Genomic DNA, 27,309 nt, shown 5'->3' on the forward strand with positions numbered 1-27,309 from the left:
TTATGTAACAGGTTTTAAAAATTTTGGCTTATGACTGCTGGTTTAGCATCCTAAAAAAAAATTCAGGTTATGCAGACAACTGAGACAAGCAATAAGACAATATGATTTCATGGCCAGACAGGCAGAGAAACTTTTTTAAAAAGCAGAAAGATTGGCTATCTGGCCATCTGCTGCATTAAAAAGAACATAATTTAGCTAATGAAGAGCAGAAATAAAGAACTAAAATTCCCATTCAATTCCAATTTTAACAGCAGTTGAGTGTGGCTGATCTCTGTGTTAGATTTTTTAGACAGAAAATTATCTAAGCAGCATAAAATCAGCATTTCCATTTTGTCATAATTTTGAAATGAAAGGGTTCATTTTTGTCCAAAGTAAAATGTATAAATCCAATTGAGTTTGGCCTATGTACCACCTGCAATAGGAAGGAGATAGGACAACTCCGTGTTCACACATTAGAATTCCTCCTGTGCCCTGGCTTGCTCTGTCACAATGGAAATAGTCTGACTGAGTTTGTAGGCTGCAGGAATGATTGGACCAGCTGGCCTCCGAGAAAGGCACATTTACCTGGAACAGGCAAACTGCACATAGCCTTCATTCCAATCAGAATAATTTAACAAATCAAATTTCAACCAAGAGGAAAACGAAGTACTCCATCTCCGGTGGCAGAAATATTAATGGGCCCTTCTTGGACAAAGTGGAATTGAAACAATTAACATTATTCTAGAATAGTCAACTACATGTACATGCCCTATCATGCTAGCCTTTCTTATTTTAAACTCAAAGCTTTTAAGCACTTCAGTTTGCATTTTAGTCAATGTTTCTTTATGTGTGCTTTTTATGTAGTAGAAACAATAGAAGTACTTATACTTAGTGAGGCTCATTTGAATAGTTTTAATGACTTTCAATAACCTACTAATTCAGGAACAAATATACTTAAAATCCCCTATTGTTAAGTTCACAAGGATATATTTTTAGAGCTTCAAGTACTTTAAGTTAACATCTATGTCTTAAAATTCAGAATTGATTTTTAGCAAATGAGTGAGAAAACTCTTACTGCTTTGTGAATTTACTTAGCTGCCCAAGATGGAATGTATCTTTTATTTCATTAAATTATAAACTAATTCTATTGCTAATGCCATTGTAGTCCTAAATATATTTCATAGCCGAATTCTTATAATTAATTTTTATCTATCAGAAAGCAGTAATCAAATAGATTTGTCGCTTCCAATGTAATATTACTGCATTCTGACATGCTGTCCAACCAGAGTAACTGTTAATTTAGATTCAGTGATAAATGATTTCCAATACATCAGCAGTATTCATCTCTCTAACATGTTTTAATCTAGATTGTTTAAGTGATATTTCACCTTTGATTATTTTTATTAAAGGGTTTCTATCTACCTTGATGTAGGGCTCCAAAGAAAGGACCTATATTCAGTATTCATGCATAAACAGTGGTATTTTCGTCTGTGTGTAATATATCTATTTCAAAATGGTTTTTATGGTTTAAGTTTTCAGTAAGTCCAAAGGCAAGTATATACTCATCTCTCATAACTAGCAAATAGAAGTAAGCATGTACTCCCATGAGTCTCTTTGAAAGCCCTTTTCTCAATCTCCATTTCTTTCGAAGTGCTGATACTGAAATATGTGAATGAAACTGAACTGTGCAGTGGGAATTAAAAGCAGAAGAACATCTGTAGCCTCAAAAATTCTTACTAGGAGCACAATTCATGAGTGGATGAATGTGAGGTCTGGGCACTCTGTCCATATGTGCAGGAGCATGACACAACCTACTAGTGGTAGCAAGCCATGAATTTCTTTCTCTTGTATAGTGGGATTTTCTAGTTGTGTAAACACCGATAAATGACACTTTTTCTTATGGGTAGGATAAAAAATACAAAGCAAAATAAAAAAACATGAAAATAAAGCCATGGGCCCTATATAGCTGATATAGGCCAAGTGAATATGGGCCTTGTATCAGCCATGAAAGTCACAGGCAATATGAATACAGCTTAATAACTCTGGGCTGCTCTAACTTATGTTGAAGATCGGTCTGATAAATCTATATTCAACAACCAAGAAAACAGATGCCTGCATATGGATATACTGTAACTTCTTTCAAATGTGGTACATGCAATTTCATGCAGTTTTGGATCTTTTTCCTTGAAAACTGCGACTAGTAAAGATTTGGCTTTGTTTAAAGCACTGAGTCTTGGTAACCTGTCACATGGTACAGGGGCCTGTCTCTGCTTGAAGAATTCATGTCTGGTATGATGTAGCTCTAAATGGCCAAAGTCTCTTTTTATAATTTGAGGCAACACATGTGACTGCAAAGAAGAGGGCAGTTTATGCCTGAGAAGATGAAATTCTCCATGGAAACCAGAAGTAAGTTTAGAATAAAAGAGAACCACATGTCTTAAAAGGCAAATAACAGCAACATAAAAATGAAGAGTGCATTGATAACTGAAATTAAGAATAATGCTCTTCACAGCTCTGCCTTCAGACTAAAACCTGTGATGTTACAGCTGTAAATAAAAGGTGGAAAACAGTCAAGGCAGTATTAGCAACTGCAAGCATTCTTCTGAATTCACTGAGCCCAAATAAAGCTTAGAGTCATACCTGGAGTCTTGAAATTTCTTAGCTGAGATGGAGTGTCACAGATTTCTAAGATCCAGTCACCTGCTGCTTTTTCACTCCAGCAGTGAGTAGTCATAAACTCCCAGTTTTTGAATCCTTCCATGGAATGATCAAATAGCCTAAAATAAATTATGACATTATTTTAAGCGAACCATTTTATTTGGGGAGCTAAGCCTCCAAGTCTGCAAACTCTTGAATGATATACTAATTAGCCCATTCATTTGTGCCTTTACATAACATTACTCATGTTTTTCCCACACATATTTCAAGTACATTCAACAGTTTGTCATTTTGGTGGAAGAGATTGTTTACATGCCATCATTTGTCACAATGTGAAAGAGAATGGAAAGAGAATTCATTGGAAAAAAAAATATTGCTAATAACACTTAATAGGATTCATGTGTCTTGGGAAAAGTGCATACAACACAGCATATCTGTTGCTTTAACAGCATGATGTAAATACAAACAACTCATAATTTGGAAAGTTTCTGTAACATTTATTTTTGTCTTTGGATTGGAATACTTAAAAGGGGTTTAAAAACAATAAAATGTATTAAGTGACTGAGACAATATTAGCAATTCAATATATGTGACTTCTTGTGAGGAAATAAAATTTAACTGACCAAAGTATCACTCCCTTCAAACACTTGACAGAATTGAGCTTGAGTAAAACCGGGAGACTAATGGCATCTGGTGGTTTCATCTACCCAACAACATTACCATAATTTAATTACCTAGGTTGTGGGTGAAGAGGTTGGAGCTTAGGTCTGGATTATGGTAATTTCTAGTATGGGGGCCCATTTCAGAGGCTGCAATGTGATGCTGATCCCATGGGGGGAAGCGGAAAGAGGACTGGCCAGAGATTTTATTACCTAAACCTGGAATTTATTAATGAGATTTTGGAAAGACACAAGAGAATTTGCACTTTTATTCAGTGGTCACAGCGTGTTGCCTGGTACCCCAAAGCTATTGATGGGAGGTGCATTCTAATCAAGACTGTTGCCTTTAATAAAATGGCACAGCTCAGCTTTAAAAAATACTTATATATTTACACCTATATATATGTATGTATAGATTTCTATACAGATACATGCATATATATAATATATTCATGTATATCTATTTTATATATAAGCATATATATACATATGTAGGTATGTATACATATTTATCACTATTTTAATTTGGTCTTTATGTGTGGAAATTCCACTGGTAATAGCTATGTTTAAATATTTTTTCACAAAACAAGATGTCTGCAGTAGAAAATACAATAGATTGAAACCCCTTTTCCATAAAATAGAGAAAAATCTAGTACTAGACTAAATATTGTGATATCTTTGCACTCACTTGATTCTTTACCGTTATTTTCTAAGCTAATTTCAAGCTTTATTCTCAAAAGGTTGTGAAGTTCAGCAAACATTGGGAAAGCAGGATACTTTTGTAGTAATTGAGTATATGTCAATTTCTGGTAAAAATTGCCACACAGGATGCGAACAAAATGCCGTACTTCTTGCTGAAAACTTTGGTCAGTCAGAGGCATACTGCATATCTGCTATTACTGCAATAGGGCCTGTGTGGACCTGCATGCCTGGTGCACTTTATAGGACTCAGTCCAAAGCTGATTTTCATGCTTTCATTTGTGCAACCTTTCTCCATTTTAAATGAATGCCTATAATAGTACTCTTTTTTACTAGTGTTGATAACATTAAATAAAAAAAAATTTTTAGAATTAGGCTTCATTTTCATTGATAATTGGGTGAGATTTTCTTCTGAAGCAGTTCTGTACCTCTGTGTGTGTATGTCTATATGTGTATACATATATATTCTGCCAGCAGAATTGGCCTGTTTCATGACACTGTTAAATCAGTTGTTTGAATACAGCAAATCTCGCAAACATGTAGCACAAATTTCATTTACTGAAAGGGTAGAAATTATTACGCAGATATTACCCAGTGTTTGCATGTGGGTATGTTCAATTTAAGTCATTATGTAGGTTATTTCCAACAATTAGTCAAATTGTCAAACCATGTTTTGCTGATAACTAATGTAATACTTTCTAAACACCCTGTCGATCCATCAAAGCAGCAATATTTCTCTTTGCCATTGCAGCAACTAAATTATATAGTATTATGTAAATACTCTTGAATTATATTGTAAATTCTGTATTCACTGGGCTTCCATTCACATACATAGAAACACAAGTTGCTGTTTATTTTTACTGTAATAAGTCCAATATTTCCCATAGTATTTTTTGTTTAATGGTGTTTATTTGTCATGTTTTGGAATTTTAAATTGCTGTCAGATTTCCATTTTAATATTGCATCATTCTTTTGAGTAATTTTGGGAGGAAGAGACAAAAATCCCTTATGACTTTATCATAGGTATATAAAACCACCTTTACCTTAAATACGCTATGGCTGAAACTGTAAGTTTTCATATATCCATCCATGGAAATGGGGAAAATCCAGTAATATTCTTTCATAGAAAATTAACTAGTTTTTGAAAAGAATACTTCTTTGGGAATGGTTTGAATTTTATAAAGTAAGGTTTAAATTGGAATGTTTTAATGTATAAACTGTGTTTCTACAAAAGAATCTGCAAATGAGTCAAAAAGCTACAGAGATCAAAAGAACAGTTAAAAAAAAAAGTAGAAGGATACTGACTCTGAGGCTCTGTTTGTGTATGTTGTACATACTCAATGGTCCAAGTATTTTTGTGTTGCTCTGCTTATTCACTAAATTCTCAAATCAAAGAACCTGTGAGGTAGTACATGGATTTCCTTTTCAGTGGTGTTAAATGAATAAATGAAGTGATCAAATGTTCAGGTGTACTCTTCCTTATTCAGAAAGAAATACATATGGAATAGGATCTTTTAAGGAGCATGGAGCCAGTCCAGATAGTTAATTGATTTTTTATTTGTCAGATTGGTAGCAAGTTAAAATTCATATCAAGGACACACTTAAACACAGTTTATCATGGACTAGTAAATTATTAGTATATGGTCTGATGAATTGTTAGTTGACTATTACAGGTTATTATAGATTAAAATAGTTAAACAAGATTATTAGAATAATCTGATCATTTTTATGACCATGATCATATAGATCTGCAACGTCTGTATTCATACATGTAACAAGCTTTTAAGTACCAAAGTGAGTAACAGCATTTGAATCTTTATAACTTATTTGTTAACATAACCACAACAGAATGCCAGATCTGTTATTCAATTACTCAGGTGACTGATCTTAGTAACAGGACATTGAAGTTTGGGTGGATGTGACTACATGATTGACTACATCCAGAGAAACTAATTATGGGCTGCTGCTTATAATGAATAGCATTACATTTAAAAATAATGACTCTTCTGTCTCTGAGAAATTTTATGATATACTCATCACATGCCATATGCAGGTCTATATAAGAATATGTATGTTATGGGTTGTAGAGTAATATAATTATTCCCTTAAAACAAATTCAGAGTCTTGGCCTCTTCTACAGCTACCACTTCAGCCTAGAAATTGCATCACCTTTCTATTTAAGAATATAACTTCAAGCAGAAATACTCATCTGTAATCAAATTTTACACCCAGAGGAAGACAATTAGCCACCTTCTTGGAATTCCACAAGTGGGAACATAAGGCTAGTTTCTCACAGTTAAATCTACTAGCTTTAAAAAAACAAACAAGCAAGGGTGTCAGCTTTTTAGCAAAGAATCTCTAAGTTCCTAAATGCTCAGAAGAATTTGTTTTATGTTTTATGTGTGAAAAGGCAGTGGGGGCAGGGGATCCACTTGGTAACACCACCATCACCCATCACAAACAATAAAAGGTAAATGCCTAAAAAAGAGCTTTTTTAATATCAAGACCTTTTTTTCATCTCAGAAGGTGCCACTGCACCTGACGGACAGCCATACTTGTATATTGAACTTACCACATCGAGAGCCAGGAAGCCCTGCACTGGCTGATGGCTGTGGCTGCAGTGGAGTAGCTGGCAAGAGAAGGCTATTTTCTCCTCTGTAGCAGCAGTCTTTGTTTATGACGTGCTCCAGCCTACTAAATTGGCAGCCTGACAGGCCAGTAGTCCTTGCTCACTAGTCTAATTGGTCACAAGACTTCAAGTGAGCTTAGAGTTTGAAAAGAGTACCGAATGCCTTCCCAAGCTGCTCACCTGAAAATGCTTTTGTCAACTATTCTCCTTAGAGCAGCTCTTCTCCACAGGGTGCAACCACCAGCACCCTGTGAGATGTAAGACACCTCAAACTGACTTAACCAAAGCTTCAGTCAGACCCTACTGCCCACCTGCACTGAAGTATTCAGGAAAAAAGAAAATGGTCAGAGAGCACTTCAGAAACTTTCTCACCTACATGTGTCAGGGAAGATCACTTAAAACTTCTGGATGTGGATCTAAAGAAGATATATTAAAATGTATGTGTACACTTTTTTTTTTAAATTTCCATTTTACATCTGGTTATCACAGTTAATTTTATGAAGCAATGGAGATCTCAGCTGTCATGATAATGTTGTCTGGAGAAGAGTAGCATGAACTATAAGGTACACTGCCTGCCAGCCTGAAGTAGTGGATAGTACAGCAACTACCATCTTTAGATATGGAGAGCTTATCCCCAGAGACTATGCATATCCCCCATGAAATACTCCATCATGACCTATAGTCATGTGGGGCTGCTGAGCTCCACACACCACACTGGTCAGCCAGCTGCGTGGCGATACTTACAGCTCTCTTCTTAAAAGCTGCATGTGCTTTCCTACTGAATTTTCAGTAAACCTTCAGAAACATCACTCTAAACAGGCAGAAATCCTAATGCAAAAGCATGAATGAAGCTGGTGCCACATATACAGGCTTCCTACCCCATCCTAGGTTTGAAAAGGGACATCTGATTAGGGTAAGGGCAGTAGGGGACTCTGACTGTCCATCAAACAACCCAGTTTATTCCAAGTGAAACTCAATGTAGTAAGTATTGTAGTAAGATTGAGATGGCGCTAGTTTTCAAAAGGCTGGGAAAAGATTAATTCATTCTCACTATAGTAGCTGGGGCAAACGTATCTGCAGGAAGTAGAAATCCTAGGCATTTTTCCTCAGCCTGTCTTAAACAGCTCCTCTCTTTTCTATTTGGTTCAATGCAGACCTCAGAAGCTGAGACATTTAGCTGGATCCTAAATATGTCCTTAGCCACTTGTCTTCACTCCCACTTTGGCTATGGAAAATTAAGTCAAACTTTTAATGACGGGTTCTAATTTTCCACTAAAACTGAACTTGAGGTATTGAAATCTAAAAGCCAATACATGCCTACTCTACAGATCCCTGATTAATTCTTTACTAGTCTCAGTCATCAAAGAAAGGCATGCATCACACTAAATCTCAGATATATTGCACTTCATTCTTCTTCCACATCTTTCCTTGAGCAAGTTACAGGATCAATTTTAGAGTTACATGGAGGATAGTGTCACTTACATGCATTCATTCACTCCTTTGCAGATAAAACTCATTAGTGTTTTCTGCAGAGCTGAGCAAATCAACAGTATTTTTTCCCCTTTGGCAAAAAAAAAAAAAAAAATTACTTTTTTTCTAAATGGATGTTGTGTCTGTAGTATCCCCAGAGCTCCCGACCCTATCTACTGCTAATACTGCCAGGGTATAACAAAAAAAAAATCTTTCTAGAGGTGTTGACATTGCAACTGCACTTCAACAAATAGTTGGTAGAAGGGTAGTGGGATGTCTATTCACTCTGCCCCCTGCCCCCCCCCCCCAAAAAAAAAAAAGGAAAAAAATGAAATGGCAACCTGAATGAAATAAAACATAGCAAGTATGAGTTGGGAGAAACAGTTTTCCAAGAACTGCTTCATCCTGTAGACATAGTACAAGCAGAGGATTATTGTTTGCTCATCCTGGACTTAATAATACCACCACAGAGTCCTTTTCAGTTACTGTGACAGTAAAACTCAGTGTGAAGGTTAGTCCTATCCTTTTCATCATATCTGGATACACGAAATGTTTTTGTTATTAAGAGTATAATGTGTAAACTGCAATAAAGATGTAAGATGGACTGGTCCAGAAATCAAAATATACTCCTATAAAGAAAACATTTGCTCTACTTCTGATCATCAAGACTTTTTATGAAGCAAACTAGCAAGAAAGATTAGATGAGAATACCTTATTTTTGATCTAAGAGTTTCCTGCAGAGGAGGGTGTTATTAAAATTTACTGATTATCTAAGGTTTCATGATAGGAAAGAGATGGTCACGAAAATACTTCCCTTTGTTACTGAACAGAGGTATTATTAATGTTAGTGCCATATAAGCATAGGAAGCTAGTGGCCTGGAAACTTGCCACCACGTGGCTAAAAAATTTCAGTTACGCAGTTCGAATGGCAGCAGCTGCTTTAAATTTAAAGGGCAAGAATTAAAAAAGTCATGACTTCAGTGGGAGACAAACGAGCCCTAAGGTTGCTTCTTCTATCCTCTTTGTATTTAAGTTCTCCTCCACAGCCCTGCTGTACTGTTTGTTAGAACTGACCTTGGTATCTCTCAAAAACACTCAGAAACCCATGCTGCCAAATCCAATGGCCAATTGTTTTTAAAAAGGGGATACTGTTCCCCTTTGTACTTAACTGTAGCCTCATCCTCGCACCAGCTAGCGCTTTCCAAGCCTGTATTTTCTTCTGCTGCAGTACATCCAATGTAATCATGTTTAGTACTTTCCAAACAACAAAGCAGATGTTCCCTGTAATGCAGTTTTTGAAGAATGCACATGAGGCTCAAGCCAGTGACAGTGTAATCCACCAAATGCCTGCAAAGGAATCCACATCGCCTCTGACTAACAAGTTTTCTTACTGAAGTCATTTTATGGGATGCCAACATTAAGGATAAAATATGCAGAAAAAAGGCCAGATATTGCCTTGAGGGACCTACTCATCAATGCACCAGAAACTACACAATGACTCTTCTTCCAGAATTGGTGGAGAAGTGCACATGTGTAAAACATACCTTTTGCACTTTAAGACGTTTTACCAGCAAACTGGTTCAAATTAAACCCAGATGAGTAATGGTAAAGCAATGAGGTTTTCCTTGGGTTCAGTAAAAACAGCTGGTATTGCTGCTATTAATCATGTACGTGTGCATTAAAAGGTCTTGTATGTCTGAGAAAAGCATCTCAGTCAGGTAGCAGCAATGTAAAACAGCCTGTGGGACCTTTGCCTATAGAAAAAACTGCCAGATCACTTGCTGCCAATCCATCCCTGCATGCTACTTGTACTTGAATGCATTTATTCTGATGTCCTCATCAATAATACTTTAAAAATCAAATGCCTTGCAACTAAATTCTCATATTAGTGAGTAACAACACTCCTGCTCCAAGTTTCATTTTATAACATGATGCTAAAACATATAGACTCAATAACACTCAGTATACTACTAATTGCAAGACCACTAAGCTGTAAGACTTCTTCCAGCCAGACCAAATAAAACAAGCCTTGAAATACCATTTTGAAAAGTACTGTGCCCATATCCATCACTTTACCTTAAGAAAGGCCTTGTGAAGACTCTAGGCATTTCAGACCTAGAGTTTGCAAAATACATTTATTTCTTAATATTAGTAGCCCAGACTTGTTTGTTTCAGCCATATGTGACTTACAAGTCAGTATATCTCTGAAGCTTGCATGGGAAGGGAATTTCTGGTATGAGTATTTGGTCTGTCATGAATAACCTGTTTTTTGGAAAGTGGCAAAACATTAAAAGGCTTTTCAAGTTTCTTTGTTTTCTGGTTAGCCTTCTGATACTATAGGATAAGAAACAGCTGAACATCACCTTATTTTAATACACACATATGCGTTCTCTCTGTCTACCACAGGTACAAAAAACAATTACTTTCTAAGGTGCAGGGGTTACAAAGAGACTGATTGAATTAAACTTTGTACCTATTCCACATACCAGTCATCACCAGTGGTGAACTGTGAATACTGGAATGTCTTTATCTCCCACTTGCTGTGAGTCAGCTGCAAGACATGAAAGCCTAGAGCCAAAAGTTAGCTGTGTTAAGACCACTGGGTTTACACGAGATTATTTTGTTTGGATACCTAGCTGGAGGACTTTTAATTTTTTTCATTTTGAAGCAGGGAAGAACTGCTGCATGAAAATGGAATAGAAAACTAAAGAAGGATTTCTTGAAACAGAAAAACACAAGCCTGTTTCATAACTGCTTAGAGGGTAGAAGTCTGCTTCTGCACTGGTTAGCAGGGGACAAATAATTTGTTCAGTGTTGCAGGGAGATGCATAGATGTGTGGGCCCATATGCTTTATCAGTAATGAACTGACAACACTCCTAATGAAACACAGGAGATATTCTAGAGGGCTCCAAAATTCCAGGACAACTTTCTCTCCATCTGATGAATTAATGTCTACAGCTTGAAGAGTATTTTCAGTAAACCTTTTCTTTTAAATTAACCTAATTTCTAACGAAAATGTGGGTTCACACTTCAATCAGAACCAAGTCCATTTGAGCTCCACCTGTCTCCAAAACAGGTCCTTACGTTCAAGAAGAAAGACAAGTCCTTCTGCCACTGAGGGACAGGAAGACACACAAGTCTCCAGGCCTAGATAGTGACTCTATGAGCAGATCTGTCTTGGGGAATGTAGATGACAAGGCAGTCTGGAAAGCAGGCCATTCCCAATTCATTAAAAGCCCTGCAGAGTAGGACTAGGGATATAAACTTGTGAAGACTTGAGTGTGATAGCAGAAGAGTTCTCACAACATAGGTTTGACACATGGCAGCTTTTGCTGTTTCTGAGATACATTACATCGGCTAACATCAACTTTTTTGTGGGAGCCATGCTTTTTGTACAGCAGAATGGCAGTAATATAAATCTGCTAGTCACCAAGGAAAAAATTTTCCCTATCATAGTATGGTCTCAGCAGGAAGAAGATTTTCTAGTCAGTTGGAGAAGTATAGAAGCATTTCTTATTGTAACTGTAACTTATCTGCACATTTGGAAATGTGGTAGAGTTTGAGAAGGTTCCTGGGGTTTCTTAGTGCTTTAACCATCTCTGGTAGGAGGCAGTTGCTCTTGATCACTGATTTAGCAAGATTTATCTGAGAAGGACTGCCAATGTTTTCTTCCAAGAAAATTTCTGCTAGTAGACTGGAGAAATAGAAATATCACTGGGAAGTTTTTCAGTTTGCTCAGGACAAATACTAATGATGCACCTCACCTCAAGGGACTGAAATTGTACTAATGTTGGCAATGCTGCATTGTATAAAGAGATACTTTTTGAGTCCAGTCTGGAGAGAAAGGGACAATTTGATGCAGTGTCACAGTTTCTCCAAGAACATAACACAGAGGTGACAGGATGAGAAAAAGGACTGATCTTTCTTAGTGGTGGTTGTTAGAGTGGCTGGACATTCAAAAGCAAGTATCTATCACAGATCTCTGCAATGAAGGAAATGGCTGACTTTTAAAAATTTTAATAGGCTGTTTACAAATGGACCCCTTAATTTCAAAGTACTAGTGCAACTTCTCAGAGTTGTCCTACTAGGAGACTTTCATGGGTTAAGCATACTACTTCAATATGTATGGGGAAAAAAAGGATATGGAAATTGGTAACATCAGGAGTCATAACCATATTCACAAAGCTTAAAGAAAATAGTAGTAGCGAACTGCTATTCTGTCTGATTTTTATTACTAGTGAACAAAGGATAAGAAAGGAGAAAAATGAAAAATATGTAGAAATACACTTCCATTCAGCTTCCTTCTGTAACACTGAGCCTGTTACTATTTTCTTCACATTTTCCAGCCATCTATTAATTGGTGAGCCACAAAAGACTATTGAAATTGACTAATCTTTGTTTTGGAGACGATGTCGTTCAACAGATTTACAGCCTACTCTTCTACTGATAAAGACAGAGATTGTCATCTTTGAGTTCATTTGCACTTCACTCTCCCCAACTCTTTCAGAAAAAATAACCAGCCTGTGTCTGTCAGTGAAGCTACTGTAATGACTTGACTGTTCTTTGCTGATGCTGCAATCTCAGTGCAAGCTCTGCATGCTGACTGGACTATGAAGTTGTGTTGTCATACTATACCTGTTGGCCAAGAGCTGTGACCTAGTTCCAGAAGGAGAGGTTAGGTAAATTGCCAAGTCTCCACGTCGAGGGTGAGTAATAGTGATGCGCACAACAACATGCTCCAAGTAGATCACATGGTGGTTAGGATTATCTGAACAGCCAGTGGCTTTGTAAATTGAACGGACAACGCTGTCAGGTCGTATTGTTCTATAATATAAGCATATAAAACAATATCAGCATTCTTGCTTTTTCTGCAAAATAAGACAACTTCTTTTTTTGCTTAGTAATGAATTACAGTGTTGGACAATTGTTTCTGAGAAGTCAGTAGCCTATAACTATTAGTTTTAACACTTCACAGCTGAAACTATCACCACAGGGTAATTATTTTACTGCAGCTAATGGCACCTACCTGGCTTTCTGTTAAGCATGTACACATGCTAAAAAAGGACAGTGAAAAACCTGTAATAGGAATAAGCCTTTGGGACAGAGCATTTTTGTGGATTAGTGGCCAGCTGAAAATTGTTGGGATTGTCATGGGATCACAGCTGGTTGTTAAGCCCCAGGAAATGCCTGGCATAGCCACAGCCTTTGCTTATGTAATAGCAAGTATTACATGTTAACTGTACCAAACGGCATCTGACTCAGCTGGTTTAAATTGGCACGACATCCTTGCAGTCTATACCAGTTATGGATTAAGCCTGTCAAGAATATTTATCAAACAGTAATATTAGTGCTTTGGAAGTGTGCCTTCTGATTGATGTTGTCTCTGTATCCACAGAGTGCACATACAGAATTTTGCTCTAAAGCTTGGTTCTATAGATGCTGTCCTAGCAAGCAGAAAGCAGTTTAGTCAGCCTCTGAGCTAGCGACTCTCCTGAGGCTGTCTGAGAGAGACAATATCATGCAGTATTTTAATGAAAATAGTATTTGCCTGTTAGATCCTGGACTGATAATTATGCATGCATCTTACAAAGGTGACTGCAGTGCATACCACCAAACATTCTTTTTCTTTGGTGCATCATCTATACCAGAATCAATCATTATCCAGCCTGGCTTGTTTTACACCTTCAACGTCTGGGGCGTTCTTTAAACTATGGCCTTTCTCCAAGCACTACACGGAACAATGTTTACAGGTAAATGACCTGACATCTGTGAATGTGACAGACACCCCTAGTATAGCTTTCAAAATGACGCATTATACACAAGGCAAGGGAGGGGTAAATTATACCCAATATCTTTCCATAAGTTTATGCCAGCAAGAGTTTGGGCAGCAGGTATTACTTGATTTGCCGATCCGTGTTCTCCACACACACATGCTGTGGAGGGACCGTTGTCCACTTTTCTGCTTCTATCACCATTGCTTCAGCATCCATCAGTCCAAATCCATAGAGGTGGCTCACTGCAAGGTACAAACAGAATGGTTGCAATTATAGCACAAACTTTGTTTTTCTTCACAGACTAATTCCTGAGAGTCACATCCTAACAGGAGCTGCTTCTTTTGTAATTCTTCCTTGCTTTTGCACAAAGCGCAAAAATCTCCTTGCCTGAAACAATAATGACCATATCTAATTTGTTCACTGAATCTGTTCACTGCTTTATTACAGAAGCAGCAAATGACCGTCATGAATAACACTGCCTTACCACAAGGAGCATGGACCAGAACTGCAGAGTGCCAGGGAGTAAAACTGCCTCTGATTGCACTTTGTCCATGTGCCTTAATTCAGCCCAGTCCTCTTATATGACATAATGTTAAAACATGTAAAGAATCAGAGAAGGGTTATTTCTGTTATTGTAATACCACATGCATGTATGTAAACTTTGAAGGTAACTGAGACAGTCATTCCTGGATGTTTCATGCTCACCTGTACCAGTTTTCCGTGCCATGGAGAGTCAGCAAGAAACTCAGTGCCTAGCAATTTAACTTTAATGCCTGAATGCCTTCTACTCAAAGAAGCAGAAGGCTTTAAAGCATCAGCTTTCTTAGGATACAAAAAAATCAAACTTTCAAATGCCCAACACCTAGACAAGGTGAAGTATTTCCAGCAGCCTTGTGCCAATTCTGTATCTTTCACTTTTTTGTAATTTTAAGAGTACTTGATGTAACTATTTCAAGAGTTCCAGCAGTTCACAAAGGCTAAAAGTTTCACTTGCTGAATCAGCTGTGAGGTTTTGGTTGCTGTTCCAATCAAAACAGAAGCTTGCAAATGGATTTTGATGAATTAGAAGAGCTGCTAGCTATGTTGTTTCATTGTGACAAATCGGTGCTCTTGGTAAAGTTCTGACAGGAGAAGGTGAAAGAAAAAAGCTTCCAGAGGGAGGATTTTAGATCACAAATATTAATAAAGCAGTTTTGCTTGCTACCACAGACAGTGCCACCAGAAAACCCTCAGAAAAACTTAAGTGCTATTTTAACCAGAAATGCGACAAGGCATGGTGTAAGTCTTTCCAACTGCACTTTGCAAAGAGTTTGTGAAAGCAGCCTCTATTCATTGCCAAACCAGAATTCAAAAGACTCCATCCAATAAAACCCCAACCTTGTCAAACAAATAACAGTTCAAAGTGTAAAAATAATCAGTGCTTAAGGATTCCATCTTCCAAATATGGCAGTATCTAATACTGTCTGAAACTGCCAAGTGAAGAGGGCTCCTCAATGGAAAATACTGCAACGTGCAACAACTGTGTAATGAACTGGTTTTCTTCTCATGTCCTTCCCCTTCAGCCCCAAACTGAAGTGCACATAGCATGGCAATGTTCATTTGGAGAAAACTAAACACAGCTTTTCTGCCAAATGAGGCAGGTACAGTTTTCAGAAATGAAACACAATGACTAAAATATATGAAAATAATTAAATTCAGCCCTCCTTCAGCCTTCTGAATTCTCTTTAATGTATTCCACAAACAAATGGACTGGGAAAGAGACATCCTATTTTTAGACGTGGGTGGAGGCAGCCAGAAAAAGGGCAAGGAAAGCTTAGATGGAGAAACTGTTTGTGCTGTGAAGATGGTTCCTGTGATGAAAAACTCCTTAGTCATAGATGTCATCTTGCAAAAACTGCACCTGCTGTTGAGAGCATATTTATCTGTGAAGTCATTTGTCTATTCTTACACTGCATGCATTGCTCTGATATTTAAAATTTTAATTAATAATCATTCTGTCTGCTCTGAAGAACAGTGGAAGGAATGAGCTTTTTAACTCACATAGTCTGTAACTGTACACAGTTACTCTGTATAGGACTACCTTTAAACAGTGAGGGAATAATTTTTCATTAATGGAAAAATCTTTTGAGCTAACCCACGGAAAATGCATTTTTAATTCCTGACAGCTAGCAACTTGCATTGGGTTAGTGCTCAGGATGTCCAGTTGTAAGATGCTGGGTGTTCAACTGAACTACTGAGCTCAAAGAACAGCCAAATTTCTACTCAACTCCATAGATTTTAAGTCACTTCACCCTAGATTTTTTTTGCTCTAATATGCACATTAAAAATACAAATAAAATCTAGAGAGTGAACTTTCTATCTTTCCTACATTAAAAATTACTTGGAAGATAGAATTGTGTTCATTTTTCATCCAGGAGAAAAAATTACCACCCAAGGTTATGTGTTTGTGTTAATTGTGCATGATTCAATGCTTAAACTCTCTTGCATGAGAGCAGAGGTGGGAGTGAGAAGTTCTGCACCTGTTGGCTCTTTTTTCCACAGCTGAAAGAGAAGTACATTTTTTCCTTGAAAGGCCTTCTCATCGAAATAAAAACTTCCTGACAGTCAGGGGTACTCCTAAATCCTTCCATGTGGGAAGCTTCCAGGCAGCTGACATTTGGCTGTCTGCAACGTTAGCACTTCAAAGCCCTTGATCCAGTGGGTTGGTTAGCAGCTGCAGGTACCAGCAGAGGCCCATAATTTTCAAAGACTAAATAACAGCAATTTAGGAAAGAATCACAGAGTTAACAAAAGTAGTTGAACCCATGTGTCTTGGAGAAGAAAGCAGATTTTCTTTCCTACTGCCTTCAAATTGCGCTCCTTCATCTGTGTATATGCTAGTACTGCTGTGAACTCTATGCCAGGGTGCCTCTCCCAGAAGTTAAAAATTACCTCAGCGGTCCACATGGGGCCATAAATGTCTTCTGGGAAACATCTGGAACTGCCACTGATTTGTATACGAATGGTACTGAGCTCACTTCTGCTAACCCAGATAGAAAAGCAACATTTGAAAGGTACTGATGATTGCAGAGTGAGATAAGCTGACTGCGAGCGCAAAATGCCCCAGGACCTTGCACGTACCCACTTAGTGTGAGCTGTTGCTAGGAATCATTGAGCATGTCAGAGGAGGTACCGGGCTGTTTTGTAAGAATATATTTGCCTTTCAGAGACAGAATAGGAATGTGAGGTTGGTGTAATGTAAGCTGGTGACAAGGAGCAGACTGTTGCTCTTGTTGAGCTGAAGGGTTGAAAACTGATGTCCTTGTGATCATGGTGTGCATGGGCAGAACTGTCCCTGAATATTCTCTCTATTCATGGAGCAATGCAAACTGATCTATTTCTATTCTGCAAAATCACAAGCACACACAGAGCTTTACAGATACAGGACAAGTTTCAGAGAAAAACTTCCCTCCTGCAGCACAAAGTAAATATTGAAGTTTAGCTGATGTCTCCTCTTATCATTAAAGAAAATAAAATTTCTTGGGGCTAACGTTCATTTATTTATCCCTGGAGCAATTCCTCTATTAGCACACCATGAAATCAATGCCTGCTCACCTGCTGGATAGACTTCCCCAGCTTTTTCATAATCCCTTTGTTTTTGTCTGAAACTGCTATTGAAAATTCAATAACTTTCTCATTTATATACAAAGAGTATGTAAAGCTACCCCCAAATTTAAGGCAGCATGTATATCCCACTTGACTTGACTAAGACAAATATGAATGGCTGGTGTTGATAAATCATAACACAGAATCATGCAGAGTCCAGGAAAACTGGGCCCAGATACCGAAAACACAGCATTTCCAGTGCTTCAGTGCAGCTAAACTTGATTTGTTAGGCTGCAGTTTCATTGCCTGTCATCAAGATGTCTCATCAGTAGCTTAGATGGTAAGCCACCCTTGCTGTTTTACTCATTTTCTCCCTACTATTTTTTGGCCTTTAGTTTTCTATACTGTGAAATCAGCGTTGGAAATATAAATATTTTGTATACACATATCAAATACTAAATCAGAAGGAAAGAAATGGTAATAACTTCAGTTTGTCAAATGAGGAATATGCAGCTTTCCTAAACGAGGTTCAGCTGTTATGTAAATTATTATGACTTGCTTATTTATGCTGCTTTAGGATCTTGATCCAGTCTCATCCAGAATGACACCAACAAAATAGGAGTCTAAAATGCCCCTTATACTGTGGTTTTCTTAAATGTTGCTTAGCAAGACTAGAAGATGTGAGACTTTGAGTTACTCTCATCCTGTAAATACTTCAGACTGCCCTACACCAATATTTCTTTTACATTTACATCTTATTTGCAAATATAAAGCTCTAATTCTATATTACTTTAAGTTTCTGTTGTTTGCTTAGTATATCAAAATGCTTCAACCACGAAAGACAATTGTCTAAAGAAAATTGAGGGACAAAAAAGGAGAAATGATGACACATGGCTTAAACTATTTTTATTTTGTTTTGTCATGTCCTAACTAAGAGAACATTGATCTTGAATGAGAATTCATCTTGTTTTAGCACATTCCCATTTTGTGTCAACCTATGACCAGTAATCTGTGATAACTGGATGTGATTTCTGAAACACATAACTACTTTACAAGCCAATAACACAAACGTGCAAGAACATTCTTTTTCATTCTTGCTTGTAAAACCAACTCCCTCATGCTTTTTAGATTAAACACATCATTTGTATTTTTAAATTTTACACAGAACCAACCCCTCAATTTTTCTAAAGACAAAGCAAACAGCGAATTCAGTCCTCCCTCCCCACAGAATTCCCTTAAATGCAGGTATTTTTAAAGACTCAGCAGGATGGTAGAAGATTGAGTTCTTACATTTACTATCACACCAAAGAAGGATTTGAAGGACAGAAAGTTGCCCAGTAGAGTTGTCTTAAAAGTGGCAGCTACAAAGATGCACAATGAGAAACTGAACGGCTTCTATATCATAGAATCATAGAAGCAGAGAATGGTTTGGGTTGGAAGGGACCCTTAAAGCTCATCTAGTTCAACCTGCCTGCCATGGACAGGGACATCTTACTATATCAGGTTCCTCAAAGCCCCATCCAACCTGACCTTGAACACTTCCAGTGATGGGGTAACCACAACTTTGGGAAACCTGTTCCAGTGTCTCATTGCCCTCATCATAAAATTTTTCTTTGTCATGTCCAATCTAAATCCACCCTCTTTCCATTTAAAACTATTGCCCCTTGTCTTGTCATTACAGATGATAGTAAAAAGTCTCTCATCTTTCTTATAAGTGTCCTTTATATATTGAGAGGTCACAATAAGGTCTCCCCAGAGCCTTCTCTTCTCCAAGCTGAACAACCCCAACTCTCTCTGCCTTTCTTCATAGTAGAGTTGTTCAAGCCCTCTGACCATTTTTGTGGTCATAAAGGTGTTAACAGAATACTGAAAAAATTATTTTATTGAGCTTCCAGTTGTATTTATGTAAATTTCTGATTTTTGTATTAGTACAAATAATTTCTTCATTAATATACTAACCTGGGTTTACCTGATAATAGATTTGACAAAAAAGACCAGCCCTCTGGATTTTACATTTTTTTCTGCCTGCCAAAAAGCTCCTATTCATGGATAAAATAAAATATAGATTGCCCAGGAACACTAGCTGGACAGCTAGTAGAAGCTAAACCTCCAGTAGCCAGCGTACTTTTGTGAATAGTTTCTGTATGCAACTCTGACACTGTATCACCTGCTAAGAGATTTTGCAGCCACTTAAAAAATAGGCTTAAACACACCATCCTAAAACATTAAGGAATTAAATCCAAGATCACATTCGCATTGACATCCTGGCAATATTTCTCTACTTCAGGAATTTAAAACACATATGGTTATTAAGCATAGACACTGGTTGACAAAAAGGGCTAAGAGCGAAATACACTTTTGGGGCATCAGAATCAGACTCTACTAGTAGTGACAGCAAGTATTACCCAAATACTTCCCCCCTCTCATGAGTATTAACAGCCTTTGGGCAGAGGTCATTAATCTTGGGATTCAGCCACCCCATGTCCATGGTCAGCAGTGAGTGCCCATGTGTACCCTGCACAGCCATGCCAAGTTCTCCCCTGCCCACAGCAAGACCTGAATCAGTTCCCCATTTACTTCTCAGAGCTTGTTTAGGTAAGAGCAAACCAAGTTAATGCAGTCCTCAGAGCACATGGTATCTACTGTGCCCTGCATATGGGGACATTTTCCCCTGAGTCATAGAAAATACCAGTGAGCCTTGCTGAAAACCTCAGCAGAAGGACCAGGAAGACTGGTTTACTTCTCTGTCTCTGAAGGAGCAGAGTTATGATAGAAACAGAAAACCTGACTACTGCTGGCTGGTGATTGTTAAGACAGAGAAGCTGCTGCTTCACTGCAACAGCATTTGGCTGTAAATCATAAAGCTTCTACTGAAGACATTCATTTATATAGCTTGAAATGAGCCAGCTTATGTGAATGGAATAAATCTGAGGATTATGTGCATTTAGAAGGGAGAAAAAAGTTTGCCGAAATAAAGTTGGCTAAGACACATCTACAGTAATAGAAGCTATAACTAGTGATAGTCTTTTTACGTGGGATTTTTTTTTTCCCAAAAAGCACAAAGATGCATTGAAAAACATGGCAGCTTGCAAGTTTTGTTTAAACAAAAAATGCCATTTTGTGACTGCACCATGGAATACCTTTTAAGAAAATATACTTATATCCTCTATTAGGAGCAAATTTACCCTCAGAGGTACATTTAGGATTCCCCGGTAACTCAAAAGCAGCCAAATGTCATTTCACCTTATCAAACAATAAAAACACCTTTTGGTGAGAGCCTCTTCATCTCAGAACAGATGATGACAGATGAGTCAAAGGCACTGTAAGTGGAAATGCTGACAGATCATTAGCAGGAGACACAAAGCATTTCTACGCTGTCAGGTGTATCAGACACTTGGTGCAGAACATCCTTCTTGCTCTGTCTCACACAGCGGCTGTGTCTGTTCAGAAGTGTTGGTGCTCCAGGGGGATATTTACACTCAAACTAATTCCTGAGTGAGCGTAGGGTTACAGCAGATTTTGGCAGAGGAAGGATATACACAAATATGCAGAAAGTCATAACAAAGTGTTTTGCAAATTATTTAATAGTGATGGTGATTTTTAGAACTAAAACTATACTAACCTCACACCAAAGCACAGAAGTAATTAATTAACTAAGCAGACTTCACACTATCTCCATAGAGCTATGTAGTAGATTCTGACCAGTAACCTGAAGCAACAGGAAATTAAACAATAAGCCAAGTCTACACAGATAGCTGGACCAGTAATGCTGGTAATAGACCTTGTGGATGAATTTCTTCATCCCCTGACTTAAAAGCGACCCCCCAATAACTGATTTGTTTGAAGGAAAAAAGTGAGACAGTTAGAAACAACTTTAGGCATCTAACTGATCTAAGTTGTCCTATATAGGCCACTATCTTTCCCTTTTATTACTAGAAGTTCTACATCACTTAGAGGATGCTCTAAGTGCTTAAAATACTGTATAGTAGGTGGTGTGATATTCTTCCTAACTGGCCTGAATCCTAGTTCCACTAAAGTGGACACACTCTGATAATAAAGCAACAGCCAGATTTGTAATTACTGAAATGCACTATAGCAATGCAACAGCAATGAAGAGCTTTGGTGTTCTCAAAGGCAGGTGTTGTTTTCTAAAAAAGACAGAACTACCCCATCCACAAGACGTTCACCATTGCCATGGATGTATATAAGTATGGCTAGATATTTGCCTAGAACATTCTCACAAGTGTACTGCTTTGATAATTAGTATATAAAGAGGTCATGCAAATGCATGTAACTTTTAAGGACTTCTGAAATGCAGTCTCTGTTGTCTATGATTAAAGTATTCTGCTTTGGAGAATTTTATCAGTTTATCATTCACTTTTTAAATTTGTTGATCCTGGTTCTTCTTTCTTAATACTGCAAAATGGAAATCTACATTTCACATTCAGTGGCAGACTCTTACATTATGAGTCCATAGGAGAAAACATCTATCCCTCTCCTTCCTTCTTGCCCCTCAACCCTTTGCAGAGTTTCGCTAAAGGTCTGAGTTGGGCTTGTTATAAGAAAATAATGTCAAAGGTTATCATTCCCATGGCATGCATCCTGTTAGTGCTGTCAGACCACTTGGCAATGTTTGGAATACTAGGAGCTGCAGATCATAGTAATTGTGCATAGCTTTATATCTAGGACAGACGGACGTCAAGTCTGTCAGTTGTTGAGCAGAGGCACTATCTTTTTAAGTTCTTTGTCTGCTATGCTAATCATGGTTTGGTGACAATTCTGAGTGTTATTTTAATAGAAATTTAAAGCCTGATTTTGCTTTTTGCCTGCTGTTACTCCTGCTTTAGAGCCATTTACATTTTAAAGCATGTGTAAGTTTGACTCACAATATACAACCCCAGGAAAGCAACCAACTGTAACACAAAATGTCAATCTACTTTTCTCTATGTATCCCAGCACAGGCCTGAAGTTTCTGCTTAGACTCCATTTTACGTTCACAGCTCCATTCCTTGCTTTTCAGAGCCAGCAGAAAACAGAGTGCTGCAGAGCTGATGACTAATGAGAAGCTTTGATAATGAAGAGTTTGAGGCTGGGAGAAGTAATGACACCTCCCTGACTTCTGTGAGAAATTCCCTCTCCTCCTTTGTACATCTCCATCTCTGAAACTATACAGGTATATTCCTGATTTTACATGTCTTTCAACTGGAAGCAACATTGTGTGGACCTCAATTTGTGCTAGGGGGAAAAAAAAAATCCAATAACCATGATCTAGGCTGCAGAATTCAATACTTTTTCCAGCTACCTTCCCCAAAATCCCAAAGAGATTTTTTTAGGTCTTGCTCAAGGCTAGCAGAGTTCAGATACCTGGCAATTTGTTTGGGTTTAACACATGAAACACCAAAAAATTCCTAATGCAATTTTAATATTACATTTAAGAAATCTTTAATTATAGCTGTGAGCTGAATTGCTGCATGTGGGAAGTAAATGAACCATCTAGAATGGTTGTAGTGACCATACAGTAAAAAGACAAACACTTTAAACTTGCTGCTAAAAACTGTATGTTTTTACTTCACTTTTCCATAACTATCTTAATTTCCAAATCCGACCTCCGATATTTTCTCTAACTACAGCAGTGCTTTATGTACAAAGCAATGATAAAGGTTATGGTATTGACCCTGTGGTTCCTATGATATTTAAACATGGTTTGAGATTCTTGAGGACACAGGCCTTTTACTATCATACCTGTTCTGCAACTGCTGGGGGAGACACTTCCACTCGCTGTTAGACTAACTATTAATTGTAGCTGGTTTGCTTCTCTCCCTTCCTGGTGCTAAACTAAACACTTCTCTGACTTCAAACAACTTCCAAGCAGGGGCTACAAGGCAAAAAGCATTCAGATTAATCTAACCATTTCAGCTCATGTAAGACTAATGCTTACCTATGCGAGTGAGTGCCAACGCCTCTTTCAGACTTTATATCCACCAATCTGTTGAAGATTTGGTCATGTATTTATGGCTAGATTGTCTTTTCCAGAACTCTTAAGATCATCAAGTCGAACCATAAACATAACACTGCCAAGTCCACCACTAAACCATGTCCCTAAGCGCCACATCTACACATTTTTTCAATATCTCTAGGGATGGTTACTCAACCACTTCCCTGGGCAGCCTGTTCCAATGCTTGACAACCCTTTTGGTGAAGACATTTTTCCTAATAGTCAATCTAAACCTCCCCTGGCACAACTTGAGGCTGTTTCCTCTCATCCTATCACTCGTTTCTTGGGAAAAAAGACCAACACCCACCTTGCTACAACCTCCTTTCAGGTAGCTGTAGAGAGCAATAAGGTCTCCCCTCAGCCTCCTTTTCTCCACACTAAACAACCCCAGTTCTTTTAGCTGCTCCTCATAAGACTTGTTCTCTGGACCCTTCACCAGCTTTGTTGCTCTTCCTTGGATGTGCTCCAGCACTTCAATGGCTTTCTTGTAGTGAGGGACCCAAAACTGAACACAGTATTCAAGGTGGGGTCCCGCCAATGCCGAATACAGGGTGACAATCACTTCCCTGCTCCTGCTGGCCACACTGTTTCTGATACCGGCCAGGCTGCTATTGGCCTTCTTGGCCACCTGGGCACACTGCTGGCTCACATTCAGTTGGCTGTCAGACAACACCCCCAGGTCCTTTTCCGCCAGGCAGCTTTCCAGCCACTCTTCCCCAAGCCTGTAGTGCTGCATGGGGCTGTTGCGACCCACATGCAGGACCCAGCACTTGGCCTTGTTGAATCTCATATAGTTGGCCTCGGCCCATCGATCCAGCCTGTTCAGATCCCTCTGTAGAGCCTTTTTACCCTCGAGCAGATCAATACTCCCACCCATTTTGGTGTTGTCTGCAAACTTCCTGAGGGTGCACTTGATCCCCTCATCCAGATCACTGATAAAGATATTAAACACAACTGGGCCCAATACTGAGCCCTAGAAAACACCACTTCCAGGGTGTGAAAAACACCAGGCCACCAACTGGATTTAACTCCATTCACCACAACTCTTTGGGCCTGGCCACCCAGCCAGTTTTTAACCCAGTGAAGGATATGTGTGCCAAAGCCATGAGCAGCCAGTTTCTCCAGGAGAATGCTGTGGGAAACAGTGTCAAAGGCTTTACTAAATTCTAGGTAGACAACAACCACAGCCTTCTCCTCATCCACTGAGTGGGTCACCTTGTCGTAGAAGATCAGGTTAGTTAAGCAGGACCTGCCTTTCATAAACCCATGCTGACTGGGCCTGATTGCCTCGTTGTCCTGTATGTGCATGATCTGCTCCATAACCTCCCCCAACAAAAAGTCAGGCTGCCAGGCCTGTAGTTCCCCAGATCCTACTTCTAGCCATTCTTGTAGATGGGTGTCACATTTGCTAACCTCCAGTCAACTGCGACTTCCCTGGTTAGCCAGGACTGCTGATAAATGATGGAAAGTGGCTTGGTGAACACTTCTGCCAGCTCCCTCAGTACCCTTGGGTGGATGCCATCCAGCCCCATAGACATGTGTGTGTCTAAGTGGTGTAGCAGGTCACTAACAATTTCCCCTTGGACTATGGGGACTTCATTCTGCTCCTCGTCCCTGTCTTCCAGCTCAGGGGGCTGGGTGCCATGAGAACAACTGGTCGTACTGTTAAAGACTGAGGCAAAGAAGGCATTAAGTACCTCAGCCTTTTCCTCACCCTTTGTCACTATGTTTCCTCACACATCCAATAAAGGATGGAGATTCTCCTTAGCTCTCCTTTTGTTGTTAATATATTTATAGAAACATTTTTTATTGTCTTTTACTGCAGTAGCCAAATAAAGTTCTCGTTGGGCTTTGACCTTCCCTTCTAATTTTCTCCCCGTTTAACCTCACAACATCCTTGTAGTCCTCCTGAGTTGCCTGTCCCTTCTTCCAAAGGTCAGAAACTCTTTTTTTTCCTGAGTTCCAGCCAAAGCTCTCTGTTCAGCCAGGCCAGTCTTCTTGCCTGCTGGCTTGAGTTTCAGCACATGGGGACAGCTTGCTCCTGCACCTTTAAGATTTCCTTCTTGAAGATTGTCCAGCCTTCCTGGACTCTTTTGCCCTTCAGGACTGCCTCCTATGGGACTCTGTCAACCAGGCCCCTAAAAAGGCCACAGTCTGCCCTCCAGACGTCCAAGGTGGCAGTTCTGCTGATCCCCCCCTCCCCTTACTTTCCAAGAATCAAAAACTCTTACCATTTTGTGATCGCTAGGCCCAAGACGGCCTCCAACCATCACATCACGCACAAGTCCTTCTCTGTTCACAAACAACAGGTCCAGTGGGGTGCCTTGGGGCTATCAGCCCCCCTGCCCCTCCTTCCTTGCCTATTCCTTCTGAAGAGTTTATAGCCATCCATTGCAGCACATCAGTTCTGTGAGTCACCCCATCGTGCTTCTGTGATAGCAACTATATCATAGTTTTCCTGCTGCACAATGGCTTCCAGCTCCTCCTGTTCATTGCCCATGCTGCGTGCATCGGTGTAGATGCACTTCAGTTGGGCTATTGATCCTGCCACCTTTTTGGGGGGAGAAGCCCTAATTCCTATGTGAGTGTTCTCAGGTGCTTCTGTGGTTTCTAACACATTAACAACCCCTGTGTCTTTGCTGCCAGATGGATCTCCATCCCTTGCCTCCACTGAGATGGCTGCGTGCATTAGTACAGGGACATTTCAAATGTGCTTTAGTGTACTCAGCACATTGGGGAGCAGACCAGAGGACCTCACTAGCACACTGTTCCTCAAACACTGGCATGCTGCCCCCAGGCTTTTCTGTAGTAAGCCTAGATGTATCCCTTTCTCCTTTCAAATCTAGTTTAAAGCTCTTTCAGTGAGCCCTGCTAACTCCTGTGCAAAGATCCTTTTCCCCTTTTGAGACACGTGTACCCTGTCTGTCACCAGCTGGCCTGGTATCATGTAGACTGACCCGTGATCAAAACCCTCAAAGTTTTGCTGGTGACACCAGTCTCAGAGGCAGTTATTGATCTGTTGGGTCATCCTGTTTCTTCCCTCATCATTCCCTGCAACTGGATAAAGAAGAACACTACTTGTGCTCCTGATTGCTCAACCAGTTGTCCCAAGGCCATGAAGTCTCTTTTGATTGCCCTTGGACTTTGGGTTGCAACTTCATCACTGCCTACATGAAAACCCTTACTTAGTAAGGTTCTGGTTTGTGTGGCTCACATTTGGCAATGGTATGTTATAAGCTTGTTTTTTGATAAATGTATTTCCCACATTAAAATCACGTAACTTAATGTCTGGTAAATAGGACTCTAGATGTCAGATTCTTCTGATATGTTATCATTACACCAGTGGTTTAGAGAGTGACACTACTGAGCTGGAGCCTTTTTCAAGGACTAATGGATTTGGACATGAAATCTGGTTTAAGGGGATTCCCTGGGTGGTGTAGAGCTGCAGAAATAGCTCTGTGTCATAGCTTGGCAATGAAGCCATGGGCCTGTTGAGAAGAGCAGGTAGCCAGAGGGCATGGCACTAGGGGTATTCCTGGTGAGGAAACACTGCCTTAAACCAACACAGTGCTGGGAGAGTTAAAGAAACAAGTCACATGTGAGATAGCTTGCATTTGCCCATGTTTGTCAACAAGTTGGACAAGAAACTTACCAACAACATTGTCTACCTGAAAGTATCAGCTTAATCTTTCAAGCACAAAAAATCATTAGTCTAGCTTGCATAGGATATGGTCTTCCTCACTCCTACAAAGACCAAGGCAGCTTCATGTGTTTGGTGTCAGATCGTCAACTACCCCAAACTGGGATACTACAACAGCCAAACTCAAAGCTCATGTTTCACTTGCTCCATGCACCATGTG

The 27,309-nt window shown here is 39.1% G+C and overlaps 1 protein-coding gene across 1 annotated transcript in view; it reads right to left on the reverse strand.

The window, feature by feature from the left end:
* Nucleotides 1-27,309, reverse strand: part of PCSK5 (proprotein convertase subtilisin/kexin type 5) — a 255,130-nt gene that overhangs the window by 75,194 nt on the left and 152,627 nt on the right. Inside the window, exons 11-13 of the mRNA XM_010568726.1 lie at nucleotides 13,994-14,111; nucleotides 12,731-12,919; nucleotides 2,620-2,756 (exon numbers count right to left, since the gene is read on the reverse strand). Of these exons, the coding sequence (XP_010567028.1) occupies nucleotides 2,620-2,756; nucleotides 12,731-12,919; nucleotides 13,994-14,111 (444 nt within the window). The remainder of the gene's footprint in view (nucleotides 1-2,619; nucleotides 2,757-12,730; nucleotides 12,920-13,993; nucleotides 14,112-27,309) is intronic.

Source organism: Haliaeetus leucocephalus, unplaced genomic scaffold, assembly GCF_000737465.1.
Source record: "Haliaeetus leucocephalus isolate CR32 unplaced genomic scaffold, Haliaeetus_leucocephalus-4.0 Scaffold251, whole genome shotgun sequence".
NCBI classification, from domain to species: domain Eukaryota; kingdom Metazoa; phylum Chordata; class Aves; order Accipitriformes; family Accipitridae; genus Haliaeetus; species Haliaeetus leucocephalus.